We start from the raw sequence: 27500 nt of genomic DNA on the forward strand, positions 1-27500 counted from the left end.
AATCTATAACTGAATTTAATGAGTTTGTATCGTTTCCTCTCAAGCAGTCGGCCATATTTGATTGGTTTAAATATATTTTACACTTTGTTGTTTCTTTACTTGCTTTCTTTCTTAACCGCCGTCAATGTCTTAGCGTTAGCATGCCAACTTTAAGCTATTACCGTATCTTATGCTAACATTTAATGTGCAGTGTTAAAGTTGTTAGCTTGAGTTTGCTAATATTCATTGGCTCACTCTTACTTTGCATGATAACTTTAGCATGCTAATGTGCATATGTAGCCTGTTATCATAACATGCTAACAAAGCGTTGGACTGCAAGGCTAACTGACTGCAGCTAGCTTAAACATTCACTTTGAACATTTCATTTCAGGAACTTGTTTTTCTTCTTCTGTGGTTCTGGTCCTAATGTGTGCTGGTTCTTGTGTTCTGTGTCTCAGGTGGACTCTCAGCGTCTCTGCTGTTCAGATATTTAGCTAAACCCTCTGAGGAGTGGTTAGCCGGTATGTTCGCTAACACCCACCAAAACCACACGGCGGCCATTTTGAGCAGAACATTCAACATTTCATAACTAAAATTAAAACATAATTAACATAACTAAAACATAATTAAACTCTGAGACGTCTGAATCCACACAGATAACTTTTAACATTATACAATTAATTGATGACTTCCTGTTTAATCCACTATTAGACTCTGGTTGCTAGCTGTTAGCACGCTAACTGATAGATGTGGAAGTTTGTTATTTGGAGAAGGAAAAATCTAAATTTAGATTTGCACGTTTGGTTGAAAAGTGAATATGTAACATTTAGCGTGATAACATGTGAACAATAAGCTCAATATTTATGGTGTTAGTGTAAAATGCTATCATGCTCACGTTAAGTTTCATAGTATGTTAGCATGTGTGAAATTTATATTTTGTCATTAGCATGACTTCATGATTTTTACTTTTTTAACATATTTAAATGTTTTACATTTCTCTGTTTAAACTTTTTTTAAATCTGCTAAACATTTAGACTTTAATATGCAGCTACGAGACACTTTTATTTTATTCAGATATATGTTGTTCATGTTGTCCTCATCATTCTTTAAGTTTAATATTCTTCTTAAACGTGAAAGAATTGACTAACTTTCTGAGCTCAGAGTCGCCGCCGTGTGAAGACATTAATATCAGCTGACAGAGAATCACAGCATGTTCCACCAATCAGACTGTAATCAATGGTTATTGATGATGTGATCAGATGATTGATGAGGCTGATTGGTGGAGGGAACCTCGAATCTGACGGATTCTTTCGTTATTTTTTAAGTTTGTCTATTTTCTTTTATTTTGAAATATCTCTTTACTGAAACTCTTATTGTGAAAGTCAGCCCTCAGTGACCTTTATTAGACTCTTATTGTGTAGAAATAGGGAAGTCGGAGGTTTTCCCAGAGTTTGGTCCCAGCAGCTCCTGGTGGAGGAGAAAGGAACTGCAGTTTCCTGTTTATGAAACATTCAGGGACGCCGTTTAGAGTCGGAGTTTTAAGCTTTATGCTAACTTTGGTCAGGATCAGGATCAAGTTCTTGATCAGGATCAGGATCAAGTTCTTGATTAGGATCAAGTTCTTGATCAGGATCAGGATCAAGTTCTTGATCAGGATCAGGATCAAGTTCTTGATCAGGATCAAGTTCTTGATCAGGATCAAGATAATAATCAGGATCAGAATCAGGATCAGGATCAGGATCAGCTTATCAAACCTGCTCCAGATTGAGGTTTCTTCATGAAAACAGTTTACTGATTATCTCCCCCCCCCAGACTCCCCCCGCCTGTCCGCCGCCTCCCTCAGCAGTAATGACCGCGCTCCGTCGCCCTCCGACCGCCGCCCGGCGAGCCTGATCTCCACGCTGTCCTCGGGCTCCGGATCGTCCCGAGACGACAACCTCGTCCCACCGCCTTCCTCCCGGACCTCCGACGTGGACCTGGACTTGAGCCCTGCAGGGGGCGCTGCAGAGGCCGAGAGGGGGGCGGAGCCAGGCCCGGAGCCTGACATTAAGGGGCGGAGCCTCGGCCTCATACACAACAACAACAACAACAAAGAGTCCACGCCGACCCGCGGCTCCAGCCGCCGCCAGCAGGCCTCGCCCTTCATCAGCCGGATCATGGCGCCGAACCCTCAGCTGACCTACCTGGACCGCGTCGTCATGGAGATCATCGAGACGGAGAGGACGTATGTCAGAGACCTGCGCATGATCGTAGAGGTGAGTCCTTGTCCCGCCCCCCCTGGATGACACGCTAGAGGACTAGTTGACTAGAGGCCAGTGTCTAAGTGGACTAGAGGACAGAGTCTCAGAGGACTAGAGGACAGAGTCTCAGAGGACTAGAGGACAGAGTCCCAGAGGACTAGAGGACAGAGTCTCAGAGTCCCAGAGGACTAGAGGACAGAGTCTCAGAGTCCCAGAGGACTAGAGGACAGAGTCTCAGAGGACTAGAGGACAGAGTCCCAGAGGACTAGAGGACAGAGTCTCAGAGGACTAGAGGACAGAGTCCCAGAGGACTAGAGTCTCAGAGTCCCAGAGGACTAGAGGACTAGAGGAATCTTTTAAATAAAGCCGTACAGACTATAATTAGCTGGTTAAGACCTTCTGGATTAGCTGCTTATGTAACACTGAGGATCAGAGTGAAGATCTGAACCTGAAGGATGACGTCAAACTGTCCTAAACAAGAAAGAGACTCTATGACACGCGTCCTACAGAGAGAGTGAGACATGGACAGAGTGAGACATGGACACCTGTCCTGTGGACAGAGTGAGACATGGACACCCGTCCTGCAGACAGAGTGAGACATGGACAGAGTGAGACATGGACACCCGTCCTGCAGACAGAGTGAGACATGGACAGAGTGAGACATGGACAGAGTGAGACATGGACACTCATCCTGCAGACAGAGTGAGACATGGACAGAGAGAGACATGGACAGAGAGAGACATGGACACATATAAATATTTAAAATATTTAAAAAAGAAAATCATTTAAATCATAAAAAGGTGTCTTTTCTTTCCTAAAATGAAAGTGCAGAAACAGACAGGATCAGATGTGATCACTTTAATCAATCAATGAGTATTGATCCAGACAGGAAGTGATTAGTTTATAGTAACTGATTTTATTTCATTTCATTTTAAATTATTGATCATGTCTCCCCCCCCCACACACACACAGGACTACCTGTCTCACATCATTGATCAGAGCGATCTATCGATCCGTCCTGAGCAGGTCTGTTCTCTGTTTGGAAACATCGAGGACATCTACGAGTTCAACAGGTGAGACAATGGCAATATGAAATCTATAATAACAAATAATAGTCAATAATAATCAATAATAGTCAATAATAACAAATAATAATCAGTAATTATCTATAATAATCAATAATAGTCAATAATAATAAATAATAATCAGTAATAATCAGTAATTATCTATAATAATCAATAATAACAAACAATAGTCAATATTGGTCAATAATAACAAACAATAGTCAATATTGGTCAATAATAACAAACAATAGTCAATAATAGTCAATAATAACAAATAATCAATGCTAACAAATAATAATCAATGCTAACAAATAATAATCAATAATAATCTAATAATCAATAATAGTAAAAAATGTACAAATAATAACATAATTCTAGAATAATCCTGAATAATCAATAATAATAAATAATAACACAAAATAATCAATAATGATCTATAGTAATCCATTATAATCAATACTGATCAATAGTTATCAATGTGTTGTAACGTTTCCTCTGGGTTAGTGCTCGCTGTGCTTCATGTCAGAGGGTGAGTTTGATTCTCTGAGCAGGACGTCCCTGCAGTTCACTGAGGACACGTGTTCATCAATATTTTGAATCAAATCAATCAATCGATCAATAAATAACTTGATCAGAAGGTTTCACATCCTGTCGGTTTGTTTTCATCACCTCCACAGCCCGACACTGGGTCGGTTTGTGTTTCCACTACAGAAAACAGAAGATAAACTCTTATGATAATACTTCTGATAGAAGCCGATACACGTTTCTCCTGCAGATTTAACAGGTTCTTGAACACAACTGTTTATCTTATTCTATTAAGAGGTGAAATTCATATCAGACACATTTTATGTTACCTTTATTTAGACTTGAGGACTGAGTGATGTCACAGCTCCACCTGCTGGTCATGTGACCTCATTACACTTCCTGTTCTGACCATCTTCACTGACCATCTTCAGAAAACGGTTCCTTCATATTTAGATTCTTCAGGTTCAGTAAAGATGTGACATCACCTCTGAAGTCTGGTCACATGATCTCCATCAGCTGATGACGTCACTGTGTTGTTCACTGAATTATCAAACCGTGGTTTTGGTGGTGACGGTGTTGTCGTTGTCATGGTGACGGTGTTTCCTGTCCACAGCGAGCTGCTTCAGTCTCTGGATCTCTGTGACAACGACCCCGTGGCCGTCGCCAGGTGCTTCGTCATGAAGGTGAGCGTGATCAATAACTGATACGAGATCAAAGGTGATCAACGGGGTTTGTTTGGTTTGATGGAATGATTTGTAACAAACATTTTGATGGCAGTATTTTATATTATATTTAACGTGGTGGAGAAAAGATGATGATATGAACAGCTGAGACTCTTCATCATTAATGTTTTCAGAGTGAGTACTTTGAGATCTACACACAGTACTGCACCAACTACCCAAAGTAAGTACTCTTTGGTTTCTTCACACCTGTCTCTACTTGTTCACACCTGTCTCTACTTGTTCACACCTGTCTCTACTTGTTCACACCTGTCTCTACTTGTTCACATCTTTCTCTACTTGTTCACATCTTTCTCTACTTGTTCACATCTTTCTCTACTTGTTCACACCTTACTTGTTCACACCTGTCTCTACTTGTTCACATCTTTCTCTACTTGTTCACATCTTTCTCTACTTGTTCACACCTGATTGTTTTGCCTCCAGTTCGGTTGCCGCTCTGACGGAGTGCATGAGGAATAAATCTCTGGCTAAGTTCTTTCGTGATCGTCAGGCGTCGTTGAAGCGTTCGCTGCCTCTCGGTTCATACCTACTCAAACCGGTTCAGAGGATCCTTAAATACCACCTGCTGCTCCAGGTACCACAACAACACAACATGTTTATTGTGATTAGGATGTTGTTTATGATGATGATTATGATGATGGTGGTGTTTGTTGCAGGAGATAGTGAAGCACTTTGACCCTGAGGAGGCGGGTTACGAGGTGGTGGAGGAGGCCATCTACACCATGACGGGCGTGGCCTGGTACATCAACGACATGAAGAGGAAACACGAGCACGCCGTCAGACTGCAGGTCGGTCACAGTACTGAAGTACACGTTTGAGGTACTTGTACTTTACCTGAGCCAACATGGAACTGTGTTCTCTTCAGGAGGTTCAGTCTCTGCTGCTGAACTGGAAAGGTCCGGACCTCACCACTTACGGAGAACTGGTTCTGGAGGGAACCTTCAAAGTCCACCGAGCCAAAAACGAGAGAACGCTGTTCCTGTTCGACCGCATGCTGCTCATCACCAAACGCCGCGGAGAACACTACGTCTACAAGACGCACATCTCTGTGAGGAACACCTGCCCCACCACATGATCACCTGTTTATCAGACATCACCTGTGTGTCCCACCACATGATCACCTGTTTATCAGACATCACCTGTGTTATCAGACATCACCTGTGTGTCCCACCACATGATCACCTGTTTATCAGACATCACCTGTGTGTCCCACAACATGATCACCTGTTTATCAGACATCACCTGTGTGTCCCACCACATGATCACCTGTTTATCAGACATCACCTGTGTGTCCACTTGACTATTTAAATCACTTCCCCTCACTTGAGGAGGAGCTCAACTCATCCTGACCTTTAACCTTTATTTTAATGTTCTACGTCTAGAAAGTAAATGCAGCGTTATAATATATTCCGGTAACAGTGATGGAGGCTTGTTGACGTCCACCAACAACCTGAATGTAATTATTATTATACACATATTATACACGACATGCAGACGAATACGGACAAAAGAAAACATCTAATTATATTAATATATCTAATAAGTCAATAAACATCAGATACATAAAACAGATGCTGCTATAAATCAAAGTAACAGTTTTACTTATTAAGACAACGACGGTTGTTGTTGAAAAGGATTCTCAAACACTGCAAAGTAAACCAAGAAACAAAAAGACCTGATGTTTGTTTGTTTGTTTATTTATCTATTTATTTATCTGTTTATTTATTTCAGTGTTCCACTCTGATGCTGATTGAAAGCGCCAAAGACTCTCTGAGCTTCAGTGTGACTCATTACAAACATCCCAAACAGCCTCACACCGTTCAGGTGAGAACATCTAAACCTGTTCACCTGTTTACCTGCTCACCTGATTACCTGTTCACTTGTTCACCTGCTTACCTTTTCACCAGTTCACCTGTTCACCTGTTTACCTGATCATGTCGTCTTCTGGAACCCTATCATTTATCATTTTAACATTTGTGGTTTTTCTAAATGTACTTATTCTTTCATCCGTATACATGTGCTTGTATACATGTACTGAACATGTGTATATATATGTAAATACACTATATTTATTTGAATATATAAAAAATCCATCACGTTGAGCTGATCCTTCAGTGTCTTTATGGAAACTGAAATCAAAAGCATAAAGTTTTCTCTTCAGTCTTTGTTGTCTTCATGTTTCCAGGCGAAGACGGTGGAAGAGAAGAAGCTTTGGGCTCATCACATCAAACGCATCATTCTGGAGAACCACCAGGCCATCATCCCCCAGAAGGTCAGACACCACTAACACCAGTACAAACCAGTGTACACTCCAGTATACACACCAGTATGACCACCATTAAACACTCCAGTAAAAAAAACAGTATAATCTCCAGTGTACACCATTATACACTCCAGTGTACACCCCAGTATACAAACCGGTATGACCAGTATCAGCAGCATCAAAGGTAGAAATGATTGTGTTTCAGGCTAAAGAGGCCATCTTGGAAATGGATTCCATATGTAAGTAAATGTTTAGTGTTTGTATTAAAAACTGTACAAATGTCGTGGTGGTGTTTGTCTGTCGTGGTGGTGTTTGTCTGTCATCGTGGTGGTGTTTGTCTGTCATCGTGGTGGTGGTTGTCTGTCATGGTGGTGTTTGTCTGTCATCGTGGTGGTGTTTGTCTGTCATCGTGGTGGTGGTTGTCTGTCGTGGTGGTGTTTGTCTGTCGTGGTGGTGTTTGTCTGTCGTCGTGGTGGTGTTTGTCTGTCGTGGTGGTGGTGGTTGTCTGTCGTGGTGGTGTTTGTCTGTCGTGGTGGTGGTGTTTGTCTGTCGTGGTGGTGTTTGTCTGTCGTGGTGGTGGTGTTTGTCTGTCGTGGTGGTGTTTGTCTGTCGTGGTGGTGTTTGTCTGTCGTGGTGGTGTTTGTCTGTCGTGGTGGTGTTTGTCTGTCGTGGTGGTGTTTGTCTGTCGTGGTGGTGGTGGTTGTCTGTCGTGGTGGTGTTTGTCTGTCGTGGTGTTTGTCTGTGGTGGTGGTGTTTGTCTGTCGTGGTGGTGTCTGTCGTTGTGGTGGTGTTTGTCTGTCGTGGTGGTTGTCTGTCGTGGTGGTGGTTGTCTGTCGTGGTGGTGGTGTTTGTCTGTCGTGGTGGTGGTGTTTGTCTGTCGTGGTGGTTGTCTGTCGTGGTGGTGGTGTTTGTCTGTCGTGGTGGTGGTGTTTGTCTGTCGTGGTGGTGGTTGTCTGTCGTGGTGGTGGTGTTTGTCTGTCGTGGTGGTGTTTGTCTGTCGTGGTGGTGGTGTTTGTCTGTCGTGGTGGTGGTGTTTGTCTGTCGTGGTGGTGTTTGTCTGTCGTGGTGGTGTTTGTCTGTCGTGGGTGGTGTTTGTCTGTCGTGGTGGTGTTTGTCTGTCGTGGTGGTGGTGGTTGTCTGTCGTGGTGGTGTTTGTCTGTCGTGGTGTCTGTCGTTGTGGTGGTGTTTGTCTGTCGTGGTGGTTGTCTGTCGTGGTGGTGGTTGTCTGTCGTGGTGGTGGTGTTTGTCTGTCGTGGTGGTGGTGTTTGTCTGTCGTGGTGGTTGTCTGTCGTGGTGGTGGTGTTTGTCTGTCGTGGTGGTGGTGTTTGTCTGTCGTGGTGGTGGTTGTCTGTCGTGGTGGTGGTGTTTGTCTGTCGTGGTGGTGTTTGTCTGTCGTGGTGGTGGTGTTTGTCTGTCGTGGTGGTGGTGTTTGTCTGTCGTGGTGGTTGTCTGTCGTGGTGGTGGTGTTTGTCTGTCGTGGTGGTGGTGTTTGTCTGTCGTGGTGGTGGTTGTCTGTCGTGGTGGTGGTGTTTGTCTGTCGTGGTGGTGTTTGTCTGTCGTGGTGGTGGTGTTTGTCTGTCGTGGTGGTGGTTGTCTGTCGTGGTGGTGGTGGTTGTCTGTCGTGGTGGTGGTGGTTGTCTGTCGTGGTGGTGGTTGTCTGTCGTGGTGGTGGTGGTTGTCTGTCGTGGTGGTGGTGGTTGTCTGTCGTGGTGGTGGTTGTCTGTCGTGGTGGTGGTGGTTGTCTGTCGTGGTGGTGGTGGTTGTCTGTCGTGGTGGTGGTGTTTGTCTGTCGTGGTGGTGGTTGTCTGTCGTGGTGGTGTCTGTCGTGGTGGTGGTGTTTGTCTGTCGTGGTGGTGGTTGTCTGTCGTGGTGGTGTCTGTGGTCGTCGTGGTGGTGTCTGTCGTCGTGGTGGTGGTGTCTGTCGTGGTGGTGGTGTTTGTCTGTCGTGGTGGTGTTGTCTGTCGTGGTGGTGGTGTCTGTCGTGGTGGTGGTGGTTGTCTGTCGTGGTGGTGTTTGTCTGGTGGTGGTGGTTGTCTGTCGTGGTGGTGGTGGTTGTCTGTCGTGGTGGTGGTGGTTGTCTGTGGTGGTGGTGGTTGTCTGTCGTGGTGGTGGTGGTTGTCTGTCGTGGTGGTGGTGGTTGTCTGTGGTGGTGGTGGTTGTCTGTCGTGGTGGTGGTTTGTCTGTCGTGGTGGTGGTTTGTCTGTCGTGGTGGTGGTGGTGTCTGTCGTGGTGGTGTTTGTCTGTCGTGGTGGTGGTTGTCTGTCGTGGTGGTGGTGTTTGTCTGTCGTGGTGGTGTTTGTCTGTCGTGGTGGTGGTGGTTCTGACCTGTACCACTGACGTTGTTGTTCTCACCTGTAGATCCTCCCAGGTATCGGTACAGTCCTGAGCGGCTGAAGAAAGCTCTGTCCTGTCAGTCTGACGAGTTTCCCTCAGACGGTCGTCAGGGACGACGACAGTCCGGTAAACACAAACTACCTGAACTACTTCCTGTTCAGATTTGAGTCCTTTTTATTTCATAAATACATTTGATTTGTGTCTTTTTTCTTCTTCAGAGCCGATCAAAGAAATACTGAAGAGCAGCAAAGGTAAATAAATATGAATAAAGTCAGTCCACCTGAAACCGTTACCATGACGACTTTACTGGCACTAAAACGTAATGAGTAAAAAGAATGATAATAATGTTAATAATGATAATGATAATGATAATAATAATGATTACAAAATTAAAAATAACCATAAAGATAACACTTAATTGTCATAATAATAATTATAATACGTATGATAATAATAACCATAATTATCATAATCATTATAATAAATATAATAATTATAATAAATGTAATAATGAAAATAATTATTCTAATGATGATAATTATAGTGATGTTGATAATAATAAAAATAATAATAATAATAATAATAATAATAATAAAATGTTTAACCAAACATCACATCTTCTTTTCTTCTTCTGCTGCTGATTCTCTTGTTGATCACACAGTCATCTTAAAGGTAAGAAACATGAACCCATGTCTTTAATACTCCTCTTCCTCCTCCTCTCCCTCCTCCTCCTCTTCCTCATCCTCTTCCTCCTCTTCCTCCTCTTAACCCTCTTCCTCCTCTCCTCCTCCTCCTCTCCCTCCTCCTCCTCCTCCTCCTCCTCCTCCTCTTCCTCCTCCTCCTCCTCTACATTGTGCTGAGTCAGCACCACATTAGTGTTGAGTCGATCATCAGAGTGATGTAGTGCAGCACTCAGACTTGGGGGGTGTGGGGGGGTTGTTCCAGAGGGGGAGGGGCTCTCTCTCGTTGGGTGAGTGTTTGGAGGAGGAGGAGGAGGAGGAGGAGGAGCTCAGCAGTAGGAAGGACTCACTGGAGCGACTGATCTCTGGTGATGAAGAGGAGGAGGAGGAGGACTTCCTGTTTGAGGAGGACTTCACCAGCTCGGTGCTGGCGGCCGTCTCCTGTTGGACCCGGGCTCTGCTCTCATCGGGCGTTACCATGGTGACGACCTCCTTCCTGTTTCCTCCGTCAGCGCTCCTGATCCCTAACTCACTAAAGCTCCTCTCACTGCCGGAGCTCTCCGTCCTGCTGCATGGGCTTCATGTGGAGAACTAACAGGAACCTAAGGAACCATTATTAATATAATTAACACAATGAATTGTGCTAATTATTAATTATTTATATTCATTTAATAAATGAGTTCATTACTGATACTAAAGATCATAAGTTCAGCTTCATTCATATGCATTAATAATGTGCTGACAGCATCCAAAACACATTTATTACTTTATTACTATTAAATATATATAAAGTTACAGAAACAAACGAAATGCTTCAAATCGAATCAGATCATTTTATCAAACTTCTTTCATGGACATCAGAAGGATTGGAGGACTCGTAGCGCCGCCTGGTGGTGAAGATGAACGTCTGACCCTCAGCTTCAGGATTCATTGTGTCTGTTCTAAAGGTTCAGTTCACCCAAAACTCAACTAAACAGGATGAAGATGGACTCACTCCGGCCTCTGTGGTTTTGGGTGGAGTGACCCTTTAGTTTGTGTGTTGATGAAATCATAAATCCGTTTAAACATCTGATCTGACGTCTCCTCGTTTTTGTTTAGGAGGCAGAAGGAGGCGGAGTCTCCTCTGAAGGCCGCAACGAGGAAAATGGCCGACCTCCTGGAGAAGACGGGCCAGGTGGAACTGACCCGACATGTGAGCCGGTAAATAAGAGCACAGCGGACGACTCGCAGGTTCAATACCACACAGACCTGACAGCTGGTCCTCTGTAAACCGGATCCATCCCTCTCTCATCTGCCTTTGTGAAATAAAATGAATTAAACTCCAGGAAGCAGTCAGCGTCTCTTCAAAACCTGCTAGCATCTAGCATCTAGCAGCCTTAGCATCTAGCAGCCTTAGCATCTAGCAGTGTAGCAGCGTGTCCCAGCTGAGTTCTCTCTCGTGTTTGATGAAGCAGAACCAAAGTGTCTCTCTCTGATTGATCTGATGATAACAGAATCATTTCAGGGCTCTCACAGAAAACTCCAAGGTACCAAGATCCAGAAAGAAACATAGAGAACGTTTTAACAAACTGTTCACAACGTTTAAAAGTTTAGGCTAATTTCACTATTTGATCTTTACATCCAGGGCAGATAATAACACAACTAGCTAGTCTGGAATCATGAGAGAGACCGGTTAACCCGACTATCTTCAGACTTCTTTCAGCTTTAGTTCTTCTTCAGTGCCGTAGACCTGCTCTCAGTTCTTAAAGGTGTTCAGCTTTGTTCAGACTGACAAACATTCCAGTTCTAACCATTGGACTCTCCTCCTCTGTAGCCCTCCTCAGATGAGCCGCCACAAGAGAAGACCTCAGAGTCTGAACCGACAGAAAACTCTGAACCACAACCCTCCTCTGATCCTAGCAGTTTGGCAGATACTCGTCCAGCGTCTCCTCAAAGGTCAGAGGAGCAGGGACCTGAAGGAGATCCTGAACCCACAGAGGAACCGTCCTGTGCCACACCTGATTCAGACTCAAAGACCGTGAGTAGCGGGGAATCCTCAGAGGACGAGGAGGATGTGAAGGAGGTGCCGGTGAAAGAGGGTGAAGCCGCCAGCATCCTTCCTTCTTCTGTCCTGGACAAAGCCGGCGCCATCGCTCGGCACTTCTCCAACAGCATCAACCGAGGCAGCCTCTCCCAGGATGACGCCCGCTCCCTCGGCTGTGCGTCACCGCGGATACCCAGCAGGACCGGCAGCTGCCTCAGCCTCAGCGCCGAACCCGCCGACAGAACGATGAGGCTCAACAGTCTATGTTCTGATCCTGCAGAGACCTTCGGCGTGACAGATTTGACCCTGCTGTCTCCTCGGGACGACAGCCTCTTTGACGGCATTCGGCGGAGGCGGGACTCCACCTTGTCCAAGCAGGACCAGCTGCTCATCGGCAAAATCAAGAGCTACTACGAGAACGCCGAGAACCAGGACGCCACCTTCGGCCTCCAGCGCAGAGAGAGTCTGACGTACATCCCCACCGGGCTGGTCAGGAGCTCCGTCAGCCGGCTCAACAGCATCCCAAAGGATGAAACCGTCCCGACCAATCCCTCCACCTCCACCACGACCTCCAGTCTGGAGTCAAGCTCAGCTTTAATCACAGATACCCGGGGTCACATGATCTCCAGTGACTCTTTGGACTCTTTCCTGTCTGATCAGAGAAGCACGGATCCAGAAGATTCAGAAGCCAGCCACTGGTCCAGATCTCAAAGCTTGCAGGACAATCCATCTGAGGATGAAGAGTTCAGACCTTCCTCTGAAATGATCAAGATCTGGCATACGATGGAGCGAGAGATCAACCGATCTCAAGGTGCTGACGGAGGTCTCCGACGACCCCAAGAAGCTCCACAGACCTCCAGAGGGACCAACGTCAGCCTTTCTGACGCGACAAAGACCTCAAACAAGAGCTGTGACGCAGAGAGTGAAGCGTCTGACCTCAGCACCATCACAGAGGAATCCGCGAGTCCTTCGCCCCTCAAGCTCAAATCCACCGCTGTGAGTCGGACAGGAAGTCTGAAGGACGCCCTGAAGGTGTTCGGGGAAGAATCTGTGGTCCTCAAGGCTCCGGTTCCTCGGGTCACCCAGTTGAGGGCAGAGGGGGAAACAGCCGACCAGGACATAAACCAGCTGGACGACGTAGACCAGACAAAGAGCAAAGTCCTCAATCTGGCCCGCCAGTACAGCCAGCGGATCAAAACCACCAAACCAGTGGTCCGACCGCGGAGTCAGGGCGCCCTGAAGGGCAGGAGGAATTTACCCTGTGTGGTGGAGGAGAAGGAGGGCTCAGGTACGTCGGCTCGGTTTCTCTTCATCAGATATCAATCATCAGGGTCTGCTAAAATACTGATTTAAAGGAGCAATAATTAAGTATTTAAAGAATGTAGATTAGGAGAATATGAAAAATGTCATATTTCCAAAAACATGATCAGGGAGTTTATGATAAAGATTCAATATCTGATTTAAAACGAGCCAGAGATTATTCTGGTTTCTTCCTCGTTAGTGAGTTGATTCAGATACATTAAACTACAACGAGCCTAATGAAACACAGGCCGCTAGTTTTATCCATCAGGCCCATCAGTTCTGATAACATGATGTGACTTATTTACTCCACTGGACCAGAACCACCAGCAGTAAAAAATAAGAAAACCTGTGATGAACCTTTAAATCCCTGATGTTCTGTGTTCTGCAGGTAAACCCCTCCTGACTCTGCTGGTTCCTCATAACAAGTCAACCTCTCTACCGCTGAGCCCCGTGGACCAGACCCCCGGTCTCTCCTGCAGCTCGGCAGTCTTGGACCCGGGTCGAGCTCGCTCCCGGAGTCCTCTGAACCCCCTCACGCCCCCCCCTCCCATCGAGGGCTTCCACTGGCCCGACGTCCGACAGCTCCGCTCCAGATACTCGGACCAGAAGAGTCCCGTCAGCCGGAGTCGCTCCATCCCGGACCAGATGTTTGACGGCGGTCTGAGGAGGCGCTCCAGCTGCTCCTCCAGCTGCTCCTCCAGCTGCTCCTCCAGCCTCCTCCTCGCCGATGGGGCTTCTGCCGAGGTTCCTTCGTATAAGCCTCGCGGCAGTCGGAACGCCGGCGGAGAGGAACGCAGGAAACGTCTCCACAGAGCCAACTCTCTGGACCCGCGGCTCAGCGGAGCTCAGACCACGGAGCTGCAGAAGCTCCAGGACCAGGTCGCCGACCGCGACTACCACGGTTACTACGTCGCGGCCGAGGCGTCGCTACCGGACGATGAGGAACACAAGATCATCGTGATGGAGAAGCTTCCAGAGACGCAGACTGCAGAACCAGAAGAAGACGGTGATGACAACCTGATCCAGATCCGTTCACCCACCAGCAGGGAGAAGATCTCCATCATGGCCGTCATCGACCGCTGCCGGGTCTACCAGGAGTCCGACGAGTACAAACAGAGGGAGGACGTGAAGGCCAGGGCCGAGCCGCCGGCGTCCTCCAACCATCAGGAAGACGGACCGCAGACCGCCGGGTCAAACCCCGGACCCAAGACGGAACCCGGTCAGCAGAGTATCGTGAAGAACCTGAGAGAAAAGTTCCAGAGCCGGAGCTGAAAACAAAGATGTCGTATCAGAACTCTGAGAGAACGAATGTAAAGAAATGTAAATAATCAGTGACTGTTGGAAACATTATTCTACAGCGGACAGATTATTAATAAGATTATGATTAATTCTGTTATTATGAACTGTCGAACATATAAAGAACATTTACGTATCATTATAAAAACAACAGAATGTCTCTATTCTACAGCGTCCTCTCTGGATAAATATATAAAATATGTGAATATCTTTAAGTAAAATGATCTTCAATCAGAATATTAGTTCAAAGCACCTTTTTGTACACGATTTTGAGTTTCCGACACTAAATGACAGCAGGCTTCTCTTTGCAGCTTTTAACGCTTCATTTATTATATTATATTATATTATATTATACTATTTCATATCGTGTTATATTGTATTATATTAGAGTTACAGTAGAGGCTGTCTGAATCAAAGCTGTGGATTCCTGCTGTAAGTGAACTAACCACTAAACTTAGTCACTTTGTCTCAGATTCTTTATTTCTCGTTTTAGAGGCGACATTTTGTAAAACAGGAGACGAAAAGTTACAGACTGAGACGATTATGTTGAATCTGCTCGTATAATAATAATAATAATAATCATCATTATTATTCATCAGGCTGAAACGAGAGACTGACTTCTGATTTGATAATTCAGACATGAAACACAAACATACCTAGAATGTGTTATGATAAATAACCCATAATGCATGATAAGTATGTTCATAATGCATTAGATTATGATTATTGTTCCGAAGCATTATGAATATTGAAGAGTTATAATCAGATCATAACCTTGTTTATAAACATAATGAACATGAGCGTCACAGAGTCAGTCGTGGTTTCAAACTTCGCCAGCAGACACTAGCTAGCTCGTTAGCTAACAGCTAACTGTTTCTGATCATTTCTTCTTATAAAATGTCTCTAAATATTCCGATAAACACTGACGCTAATAAAACAAATAAATTATGATAGAAATCATCTTTATATTCCTTCAATATGAAAATAAGGAAATCAATGAAACAATTTCACCCTCAGTGTACAAATTATGAATTTTATTTTATATTAATGAGTTCATTTCTATATTTTTGTGCCTTTTAGTTTTTATATTTTAAGTAAAGTTTATTTGATTTAATTTACTCTCCATGTATTTATTTCCTCATTTGTTCTTCATAAACAGAAATCATTTCTAGAGCAGCTCTTAATAAATCAACATGTATCTGGGAATTGAACCTGTGACTCTTCTAACCGCTGTTCCACCCTGAACACCACGCTCCTCCTATTTATTATCTCAACACATCTAGCATGTGTGTTTTACATTCATATTTATGTGTCATTGTGTTCTTATCATTAAACAAGGAGGATCATCAGAGTGTGTGTGATTATTATTATTATTATTGTTATCATTGTTATTATTATTATCATATTATTAATATTATAATTATTATTAAATTATTGTTATAAATATATTATTGTTATTATATTATTATTATATTACTATATTATTATTATTTTATTATATTATAATTATCATTGTCAGAGAAACCAGCTGTTGATGAAAGAGTTTAAACTCTGAGTCCAGTTTATTAAAATACGCCATGAAGAGCTTGTTTATACAGTTACATACATTATATATACAGTATATATATATATATATATAAACTATAAACTCTTAATTCTATAATTAGAGTTTATGGTTCATAATGAGTCACATCTATAATGTTGTTTATGAGTTTAGTCCTGAGGCATCATTTTATAATAATAATAGTAATAATTATTATTATTATCATTATAATTATAATAATATTCTGTAGAGGAACTAAAGCCGTCAGATGAATGCAGTAAAAGTATTTTTACCACAGAGATGTAGTGGAGGAGAACACTTATAGTTGTACTATCACAGTAAACGTACACAGGTCTTCCTCCATCAATACTCACTGACCTGATCATGTGACCTCACTCAGTGTCAGAACAGATCTCAGTTCAGATTCCTGTGAGAGTTCACGCTTCAACAACATCATCGTCCTCCTCCTCCCAGAGTCCTCACACACACACACAGACGCACCCACGCACACACACACACACACACACACACACACACACACACACACACACACACACACACACACACACACTCAGCTCTACTCTTTTGGAAGCAGAGACTGAAGCTCCTCAAACGAAGGAAAGTCTCTCAGAGATTTGATCAAATAATCTGAGTTTATTATTTTTAATCAGACAGTTTATTATCAGAGGTTATTAACAGGTAATTACCAGTTTATTAACAGTTTATTACCAGTCTTTATCAATCAGAGATGTACTCACAGTACTGGGATGAAGGTCGGGCTCACAGACCGGACTACAGGAGATACACGGTGAGTATCAGAGATTTATTTTCTCATTAACGAGACAAACAGGACGCCAGCTCCTGACTTTCAAATTAAAAGCCTCATTAAGGATGTAAATTGAGATAAGAGATCAGTCATTTCAGTGTTTCTGATTGAATTCATGTCCGTTTTTTTCTTTTACTTTTATTCCTTTTTACTAAACTGTGATTAGAATTCGAAGTCTCTGTCCTGATTAAACACTTGTTCACGAGGAGTCACGTGACCTGACATCACATCGAACCAGAATCTGTTGAACAACCCTGTCGTACACCTCCACACTGTGAATAGAACCCAATCCTGATCCTGATCAATTCAATTCCATTTATTTTTACAGCCCAAATCACAGATTGGCCTCAGAGGACTTTACGATCTGTTCATGTTTGTAACTTTACTCGGGGAAGAGTTGAAGGACGGATCCTGATCAAAGAGGACTCTGAGGTTCTCTACGGTGGTGCTGGACTTCAGGGCAAAGCCGTCTAGAGAAACTATATCGTTAGATAATTCATTTTCATCCAGGTTCTTATGTCTTTAAGGCTGCTTGGAGTTTAGTCAACTGGTTGGTTGGATATAATCAGGTATCATCTGCATAATGATGAAGGTTGTGTTTTTATTCAATCAGTAAAATACTTTCTGTTAGTGGACTCTAAAGGATCAGGATCTTTAGGACTCTATAGGATCTGTGGACTCTAAAGCATCAGTGGACTCTACAGGTTCAGGATTAGGGGACTCTATAGGATTAGTGGACTCTACAGGATCAAGATCAGGGGACTCTATAGGATCAGGGGACTCTATAGGATCAGGGGACTCTATAGGATCAGGGGACTCTATATGATCAGTGGACCCTACATGATCAGGATCAGAGGACTCTATAGGATCAGGGACTCTACAGGATCAGGATCAGTGACTCTACAGGTAAGTGGTCTTCGCTGTGGCTGACCCGGTTCCCCTGTGGGTCTTCAGGTGGTGGAGGGTCGGACTCGTCTTCCTCTGGGCTCAACGTGCAGCAGGAAGCGTCTTCGCTCTGCAGGAGAGGATGACGAGGAGGTTCAAGGATGGGCGACGAGAGCCAACCCCGAAGGCTCGCTGTCCGCCGGCGAACTCAGCTGCTACGAGAAGAAGGAGGAGGAGGAGGAGCAGGAGGAGCAGGAGGAGGAGGAGGAGGAGGAGGAGGAGGAGGAGCTGCAGAGACTCTGTCAGCGCTGCCACATCGTAGCGTCTCAGCTGAACAGACAGGCTGCTGCTCTGAAGGTCAGTGAACCAACAACCTGAACCAACACTGATGAAAAGTTCACACCAAACGACACGAGATCCAAACAGACTCAATGCAAAGAACCACAAAGAACCACAAAGAACCACAAAGAACCACAAAGAACCACAAAGAACCACAAAGAACCACAAAGAACCACAAACGCCAAATTAGCCTGATTCGCTTTAAACATTCTGGTGTCGCTGTTTCATTAAAGCCAACCAGCGTTGAGATTCTCCTCCTGTCATCACCGACGTTATCCGTCTGTGTTCATCCAGGTCTCTATGACACCTCATACTAGTACAGAGACCAGACTTTGTGTATAAATACACGATCAGAAAACAAGCATTTTAAGAGCTGATTGATTGTCGTCTCGAGGAGAAAACTAACAAAACATTCATTCAGACTTTTTACAAATCTGCATCATTATGTTGTTATTTCATCTTTTTTATCCGTTTAATGCGATTAAATCACAGCTGAGTAGTTGATTTTGTGTTCATACAGCTGCAGATACAGTTAATACTGAATCCAGACTGCGTTTAGTTTCTCCCAGAAAAAACACAAAGCGGCACTACATGTTCATTCTTCCATGTTTGACGGCAGAAATAAATGGCTCAGTTGATAACGGTTTCCATGGAGATAAGCCACTCCTCCTCTTCAGAGCGTCTTGCACGAATTATGCAAATAAACACAAATGAACCCGCAAGTAACGCAACGCTAAGATTGGCGTTTGGTGTGAATGCAGCGTCATAATCATGTAATCCATAACACACTTTAAATATCCATATTCTAAAGACCATGAAACTTTAATCTAAATGCATGTTTTTAAAAAATGTAATCTGGGTTGATGAGGTACTTTTCTCTTGTAATCTGATTACATGTAATCTGTTTCTACCATACCCTACCAATAGGGGACAAGCTGGGCACTGATTGGATGTAAACAGATGAGGGGCGGAGCTTAACTGGAACAAGCATGACTCAGTGGTTTTAGGGTGAATGGACTGCAGGTAGAGCATGAGGTCGACGTTATTTCTGCTCCCGGACAGACAAACAGGGACGACAGGTTTATGAGGACACGAGAAAATATTCTATAAATATATTCAACATCAGTTGTTGTTCTTTTCATCCAAGTGAGAACGTTTAGAAGTCAAAAGGAAACTGGACTCAAACATTTATGATATAACATAACAATGTTACATGTTATATATAATGTTATATATAGAATATTATAAAATATGAAGCATTGCTGTAAACAAACCAATAGGACATGGAGCTGTTAGAGGTTCTACTAGTAGTGGGTACTTTCACTGTGTGCTAGTAGTACATTTACTGCAGTAATACTTTCTGTTCTTTCGTGTGCAGAGAAGTTAGTTTGACATTGAGCTCTTCTGTCAGGTCTTCATATCGAAGCGAGAACACGAGAGCAGCTCTGATTGGTCGAGAGAGCTTCACTTCATGTGGCGTTAACTCTCTCTCTCTCTGAGCTCGCTCGCCCTCACATCAGAGCGACTTAGTTTCTTTTCTGTGAAGATGAAACATGAAAGAAAAGATTCATAAGAGACATACAGATAAAGATAAGATAAAGATAAAGATGAAGATGAAGATAAAGTTAAGATAAAGATAAAGATAAAGATGAAGATAAAGTTAAGATAAAGATAAAGATAAAGATAAAGATGAAGATAAAGTTAAGATAAAGATAAAGATAAAGATGAAGATAAAGATGAAGATAAAGATAAAGTTAAGATGAAGATAAAGATAAAGATAAAGATAAAGATGAAGATAAAGATGAAGATAAAGATAAAGTTAAGATAAAGATAAAGGTTCTCACATTCTACCAACTGTTGGTTCTCAAGTTCTACCGACTGCTGGTTCTCACGTTCTGCTGACTGCTGGTTCTCCTGTCTAATGAAATAAATCTCAGTAGAGACGTGGTTCTGCGGTGCTGCTCATGATTAATGAGATAATTAGAGTTCAGCTTCACCTTCAGAAACATCAAACCTACTATAGAGGAACCATTAGTATTCAGACCTGATCCACATCCACAGAGGAGAACCGGAGAACAGGGAAATGAATGTCAGTTATTGTTTCTGTGTTCAGTCCGTGTTAGAGTTTGAGTTGTTCTAAAGACGTTTAAACTCACCTCCTTCCTGTTGGAACACGAACACTAAATGTTTATGTTCTTTACGCCAAAAACCCTCAGAAAAATTTATTTATTGATATCTAAAATAAATAGACTGTGGTACCTTGTCAGACCCCCCTCCACTTCTCTCACACTTGGTACAGTCCACCAGGTGAACCTCCATTAAATGAGTCCAGATCAGACCAGCATGGTTTGTCACTTCCTGGGACTCAAACAGAGGAGAACCAGGTGGAACCGATAGGAAACTCAAACTCAAAGATCGGATGCTGCAGATGTTTCCAGAATCCAACAAACAAAACATTCACATTAATGTTAACAGGCTTTAGTTTTAGTTTTCAGATACTGAAACAAAGATGGTGGTTTAGGATGCTAACATGCTAACATGCTAACACCAACACACAGGCCTGTTAGAGAACAACAGAAAACATTACAGCCATCAGAAGAACAAGAACATGTAAAGACCAGGAGAGAGAACTTCCAAACCTGATGAGTGAAGCCGATGCTGAAATGTCTTAAAGCCGCATTCTCTCTGATGTCCATCAGAAAAGAACCCGACTTCTCACGTACTTACTAACTTACCTGATTACTTACAGACCTACTTAATAACTTACATACTTAGTTACTTAATTACTTATTTATTTACTTACTTACTTACTTCATACTAACTTACTTACTTACTTACCTACTTACATACTTAGTAATTTACTTGTTTACTAACTACTTAGACACTTACTGTTCTTACTTAGACAATTACTTCCTTACTTGCATACTTGCTTATATACTTGCTTTCATACTTACTTAATTGCATACTTACTTGTATACTTACATACTTGTTTTCATACTTACTTGCATGCTTACTTACATACTTACTTGCATACTTACATACTTACTTGTATACTTACATACTTACTTTCATACTTACTTACTTACTTACTTACTTGCATACTTACTTACTTACTTACTTGAATACTTACTTATATACTTATTTGAATACTTACATACTTACTAGCATACTTACCTGCATACTTTCCTGCATACTTACCTGCATACTTACTTGCATACTTACTTGCATACTTACTTACTTATATACTTACTTGAATACTTAATTAATTACTTACATACTTACTAGCATACTTACTAGCATACTAACTTACATACTTACTTGCATACTTACTAGCATACTTGCATACTAACATACTTACATACTGACTTACTTAATTACTTGCATACTTACATACTTGTTTTCATACCTACTTGCATACTTACTTACTTACTTACTTGAATACTTAATTACTTACTTACTTGCTTACTTGCTTACTTACAAACTTACTTGAATACTTATTTACTTACTTAGTTACTTGCATAATTACTTGTATACTTACTTGCATACTTACTTGCATAATTACTTGCATAATTACTTGCATACTTACTAGCATACTTACTTACATACTTGCTTTCGTACTTACTTACATACATACTTGCATAATTACTTGCATACTTACTAGCATACTTACTTACATACTTGCTTTTGTACTTACTTGCATACTTACTTGCATAATTACTTGCATACTTACTTACATACTTGCTTTCATACTTACTTACATACTTACTTGCATAATTACTTGCATACTTACTTACTGAACCTCCATTAAATTAGTCCAGATCAGACCAGTTTGTCACTTCCTGGGACTCAAACAGACCTTACATACTTGCAAACTTACTTGCAAACTTCCTTGCAAACTGACTTGAATACTTACTTACTTACTTACTTACTTACTTACTTACTTACTTGCATAATTACTTGTATACTTACTAGCATACTTACTTGCATACTTACTTGCATACTTACTTGAATACTTACTTACTTGCATAATTACTTGCATACTTACTAGCATACTTACTTACATACTTGCTTTCGTACTTACTTACATACTTACTTGCATAATTACTTGCATACTTACTTACTGAACCTCCATTAAATTAGTCCAGATCAGACCAGTTTGTCACTTCCTGGGACTCAAACAGACCTTACATACTTGCAAACTTACTTGCAAACTTCCTTGCAAACTGACTTGAATACTTACTTACTTACTTACTTACTTGCATAATTACTTGTATACTTACTAGCATACTTACTTGCATACTTACTTGCATAATTACTTGAATACTTACTTACTTGCATAATTACTTGCATACTTACTAGCATACTTACTTACATACTTGCTTTCGTACTTACTTGCATAATTACTTGCATACTTACTTACTGAACCTCCATTAAATTAGTCCAGATCAGACCAGTTTGTCACTTCCTGGGACTCAAACAGACCTTACATACTTCCAAACTTACTTGCAAACTTACTTGCAAACTTACTTGCAAACTTACTTGCAAACTTACTTGAATACTTACTTACTTACTTACTTACTTGCATAATTACTTGTATACTTACTAGCATACTTACTTGCATACTTACTTGAATACTTACTTTCTTACTTACTTGCATAATTACTTGCATACTTACTAGCATACTTACTTACATACTTACTTTCGTACTTACTTACATACTTACTTGCATAATTACTTACTGAACCTCCATTAAATTAGTCCAGATCAGACCAATTTGTCACTTCCTGGGACTCAAACAGTCCTTACATACTTGCAAACTTACTTGCAAACTTACTTGCAAACTTACTTGAATACTTACTTACTTACTTACTTGCATAATTACTTGTATACTTACTAGCATACTTACTTGCATACTTACTTACTTACTTACTTACTTGCATAATTACTTGCATACTTACTTGCATACTTACTTGAATACTTACTTACTTACTTACTTACTTACTTACTTACTTACTTGCATAATTACTTGCATAATTACTTACTGAACCTCCATTAAATTAGTCCAGATCAGACCAGTTTGTCACTTCCTGGGACTCAAACAGACCTTACATACTTCCAAACTTACTTGCAAACATTACATTACAGTCAAACTTACTTGCAAACTTACTTGAATACTTACTTACTTACTTACTTGCATAATTACTTGTATACTTACTAGCATACTTACTTGCATACTTACTTGCATACTTACTTACTTACTTGCATAATTACTTGTATACTTACTAGCATACTTACTTGCATACTTACTTGCATACTTACTTGAATACTTACTTACTTACTTACTTACTTACTTGCATAATTACTTGCATACTTACTAGCATACTTACTTGCATACTTACTTACTTACTTACTTACTTGCATAATTACTTGCATACTTACTTACTGAACCTCCATTAAATTAGTCCGGATCAGACCAGTTTGTCACTTCCTGGGATTCAAACAGACCTTACATACTTGCAAACTTACTTGCAAACTTACTTGCAAACTTACTTGAATACTTACTTCCTTACTTACTTGCATAATTACTTGTATACTTACTAGCATACTTACTTGCATACTTACTTGCATACTTACTTGCATAATTACTTGCATACTTACTAGCATACTTACTTACATACTTGCTTTCGTACTTACTTACATACTTACTTGCATAATTACTTGCATACTTACTTACTGAACCTCCATTAAATTAGTCCGGATCAGACCAGTTTGTCACTTCCTGGGACTCAAACAGACCTTACATACTTGCAAACTTACTTGCAAACTTACTTGCAAACTTACTTGCATACTTACTTCCTTACTTACTTGCATAATTACTTGTATACTTACTTGCATAATTACTTGTATACTTACTAGCATACTTACTTGCATACTTACTTGCATACTTACTTGCATAATTACTTGCATACTTACTAGCATACTTACTTACATACTTGCTTTCGTACTTACTTACATACTTACTTGCATAATTACTTGCATACTTACTTACTGAACATCCATTAAATTAGTCCGGATCAGACCAGTTTGTCACTTCCTGGGACTCAAACAGACCTTACATACTTCTAAACTTACTTGCAAACTTACTTGCATACTTACTTACTAGCATACTTACTTGCATACTTACTTACTTACTTGCATAATTACTTGTATACTTACTAGCATACTTACTTGCATACTTACTTGCATACTTACTTGAATACTTACTTACTTGCATAATTACTTGCATACTTACTAGCATACTTACTTACATACTTGCTTTCGTACTTACTTACATACTTACTTGCATAATTACTTGCATACTTACTTACTGAACCTCCATTAAATTAGTCCAGATCAGACCAGTTTGTCACTTCCTGGGACTCAAACAGACCTTACATACTTGCAAACTTACTTGCAAACTTACTTGCAAACTTACTTGTATACTTACTAGCATACTTACTTGCATACTTACTTACTTACTTACTTACTTACTTACTTACTTACTTGCATAATTACTTGCATACTTACTTGCATACTTACTTGAATACTTACTTACTTACTTACTTGCATAATTACTTGCATAATTACTTGCATACTTACTTACTGAACCTCCATTAAATTAGTCCAGATCAGACCAGTTTGTCACTTCCTGGGACTCAAACAGACCTTACATACTTCCAAACTTACTTGCAAACATTACATTACAGTCAAACTTACTTGCAAACTTACTTGAATACTTACTTACTTACTTACTTACTTGCATAATTACTTGTATACTTACTAGCATACTTACTTGCATACTTACTTGCATACTTACTTACTTACTTGCATAATTACTTCTATACTTACTAGCATACTTACTTGCATACTTACTTGCATACTTACTTGAATACTTACTTACTTACTTACTTACTTACTTACTTACTTACTTACTTACTTACTTACTTACTTACTTACTTACTTAATTACTTGCATAATTACTTGCATACTTACTTACTGAACCTCCATTAAATTAGTCCGGATCAGACCAGTTTGTCACTTACTGGGACTCAAACAGACCTTACATACTTGCAAACTTACTTGCAAACTTACTTGAATACTTACTTCCTTACTTACTTGCATAATTACTTGTATACTTACTTGCATAATTACTTGCATACTTACTAGCATACTTACTTACATACTTGCTTTCGTACTTACTTACATACTTACTTGCATAATTACTTGCATACTTACTTACTGAACCTCCATTAAATTAGTCCAGATCAGACCAGTTTGTCACTTCCTGGGACTCAAACAGACCTTACATACTTGCAAACTTACTTGCAAACTTACTTGAATACTTACTTCCTTACTTACTTGCATAATTACTTGTATACTTACTAGCATACTTACTTGCATACTTACTTGCATACTTACTTGCATAATTACTTGCATACTTACTTACATACTTGCTTTCGTACTTACTTACATACTTACTTGCATAATTACTTGCATACTTACTTACTGAACCTCCATTAAATTAGTCCAGATCAGACCAGTTTGTCACTTCCTGGGACGCAAACAGACCTTACATACTTGCAAACTTACTTGCAAACTTACTTGCAAACTTACTTGCAAACTTACTTGAATACTTACTTACTTACTTACTTGCATAATTACTTGTATACTTACTAGCATACTTACTTGCATACTTACTTGCATAATTACTTGCATACTTACTAGCATACTTACTTACATACTTGCTTTCGTACTTACTTACATACTTACTTGCATAATTACTTGCATACTTACTTACTGAACCTCCATTAAATTAGTCCAGATCAGACCAGTTTGTCACTTCCTGGGACTCAAACAGGCCTTACATACTTGCAAATTTACTTGCAAACTTACTTGCAAACTTACTTGCAAACTTACTTGCAAACTTACTTGCATACTTGCATACTTGCATAGGTACATACTTGCATACTTGCATACTTGCATAGGTACATACTTGCATAGGTACATACTTGCATACTTGCATAGGTACATACTTGCATACTTGCATACTTGCATACTTGCATAGGTACATACTTGCATACTTGCATACTTACTTGAATGAAAAGGTGTCCTCTGTTGGATGTTGACTGGTCTGGCTCCGCTCCCATCAGGACCTGGCCTACGCCTCCTTCCTCTACGAGAAGCTCCAGCGTCTCCAGCGTCCTCGCCGCGGCGGCCAAGTTTCCGTGGACGCCCGCTGTGACTTGTGCGGCGCCTCCTTCCACCAGCTGAGACGTCTCGCTCTGCGTCGCGTTCTCCACCTCGGCGGGGAGATGAAGCTCCGCCCCCCCGCCCCCAAACACCAGAGGGGCGGGGCCCCATGCGGCTGGGGTGGAGTCCAGAGCACCTACCTGGGTGGGGGCGGGGCCAAGGGGCTGGCCACCGTCACGCCCCTCCCCTTCGGCACTCAGCACCACCTGGAGGGAGTGTGGAGCGTCTCCTGCTGCTCACCTGAGCTCCGGCACACGACGGTGAGGAGGAGGAGCTAATAACCAATAACAGGTATTGATCGCTTCCAGTGGTCTGATCTCCTGTGTCTCGCCTGTCAGGGTTTGGCTCCAGACGGAGGTCATGTGACCCTGAAGACCTCCACCCACAGCGTCTCCACCCAAACCAGCCATCCGGCATCTGCTGCTACGGCCTTCTTCACCAGGTCAGTGAACGCACCGCTGTGCCTTTAACCACAGACCACCATGTCATCAATGTAATAAAACTTTATTTAACTCATACTGACCTTCGCTACATTAGCTGCTGCTAACCTTCGCTAGGTTCATGCTACAGAGAGCACAGAGGACGAAGAGGAGGAAGAGGAGGAGGAAGAGGAGGAGGAGGAGGAGGAAGAGGAGGAGGAGGAGGAGGAGGAGGAGGAGGAGGAGGAGGAGGAGGAGGAGGAGGAGGAGGAAGAGAGGAGGAGGAGGAAGAAGAAGAGGAGGAGGGGGAGGAAGAAGAGGAGGAAGAAGAGGAGGAGGAGGAAGAAGAGGAGGAAGAAGAGGAGGAGGAAGAGGAGGAGGAAGAAGAGGAGGAGGAAGAGGAGGAAGAGGAGGAGGAGGAAGAAGAGGAGGAAGAAGAGGAGGAGGAGGAGGAGGAAGAGGAGGAAGAGGAGGAGGAGGAAGAGGAGGAGGAGGAAGAAGAGGAGGAAGAAGAGGAGGAGGAGGAGGAGGAGGAGGAGGAGGAGGAAGAAGAGGAGGAAGAAGAGGAGGAGGAGGAAGAAGAGGAGGAGGAGGAGGATACAGTCAGCTTGGCTCTTTGTCACGTTTATTAAACCTCTCCTGATATAAAAGCCTGAATATTTCTCTCAGCCCCCCCCCCCCAGAGGAGGGTCGGGTTCCCTAAAGTGTGTTTCTGGCTCTGGGCCGGGCGTCTTCGTCTTCGTCTTCGTCTCC

At 41.9% G+C, this 27500-nt stretch overlaps 2 protein-coding genes across 2 annotated transcripts in view; both read left to right on the top strand.

Annotated features, from left to right (window-relative positions):
• Positions 1–15792, top strand: part of LOC129107525 (pleckstrin homology domain-containing family G member 3) — a 17125-nt gene extending 1333 nt beyond the window's left edge. The window contains exons 2-19 of the mRNA XM_054619027.1: positions 438–500; positions 1792–2234; positions 3192–3292; positions 4422–4491; positions 4665–4711; positions 4972–5122; positions 5205–5336; positions 5414–5596; positions 6280–6372; positions 6734–6820; positions 7017–7050; positions 9170–9271; positions 9364–9396; positions 9807–9817; positions 10091–10306; positions 10924–11025; positions 11639–13136; positions 13539–15792. Coding sequence (XP_054475002.1) covers positions 438–500; positions 1792–2234; positions 3192–3292; positions 4422–4491; positions 4665–4711; positions 4972–5122; positions 5205–5336; positions 5414–5596; positions 6280–6372; positions 6734–6820; positions 7017–7050; positions 9170–9271; positions 9364–9396; positions 9807–9817; positions 10091–10306; positions 10924–11025; positions 11639–13136; positions 13539–14422 — 4250 coding nt within the window. The 3' untranslated portion in view covers positions 14423–15792. The remainder of the gene's footprint in view (positions 1–437; positions 501–1791; positions 2235–3191; positions 3293–4421; positions 4492–4664; positions 4712–4971; positions 5123–5204; positions 5337–5413; positions 5597–6279; positions 6373–6733; positions 6821–7016; positions 7051–9169; positions 9272–9363; positions 9397–9806; positions 9818–10090; positions 10307–10923; positions 11026–11638; positions 13137–13538) is intronic.
• A 945-nt stretch (positions 15793–16737) lies between these two features.
• Positions 16738–27500, top strand: part of LOC129107526 (kinesin-like protein KIF26A) — a 31078-nt gene continuing 20315 nt past the window's right edge. Inside the window, exons 1-5 of the mRNA XM_054619028.1 lie at positions 16738–16797; positions 17770–17942; positions 19418–19421; positions 26229–26588; positions 26667–26770. Coding sequence (XP_054475003.1) covers positions 16738–16797; positions 17770–17942; positions 19418–19421; positions 26229–26588; positions 26667–26770 — 701 coding nt within the window. The remainder of the gene's footprint in view (positions 16798–17769; positions 17943–19417; positions 19422–26228; positions 26589–26666; positions 26771–27500) is intronic.

The sequence above is a fragment of the Anoplopoma fimbria genome, chromosome 18, assembly GCF_027596085.1.
Source record: "Anoplopoma fimbria isolate UVic2021 breed Golden Eagle Sablefish chromosome 18, Afim_UVic_2022, whole genome shotgun sequence".
Taxonomy (NCBI): Eukaryota; Metazoa; Chordata; class Actinopteri; order Perciformes; family Anoplopomatidae; genus Anoplopoma; species Anoplopoma fimbria.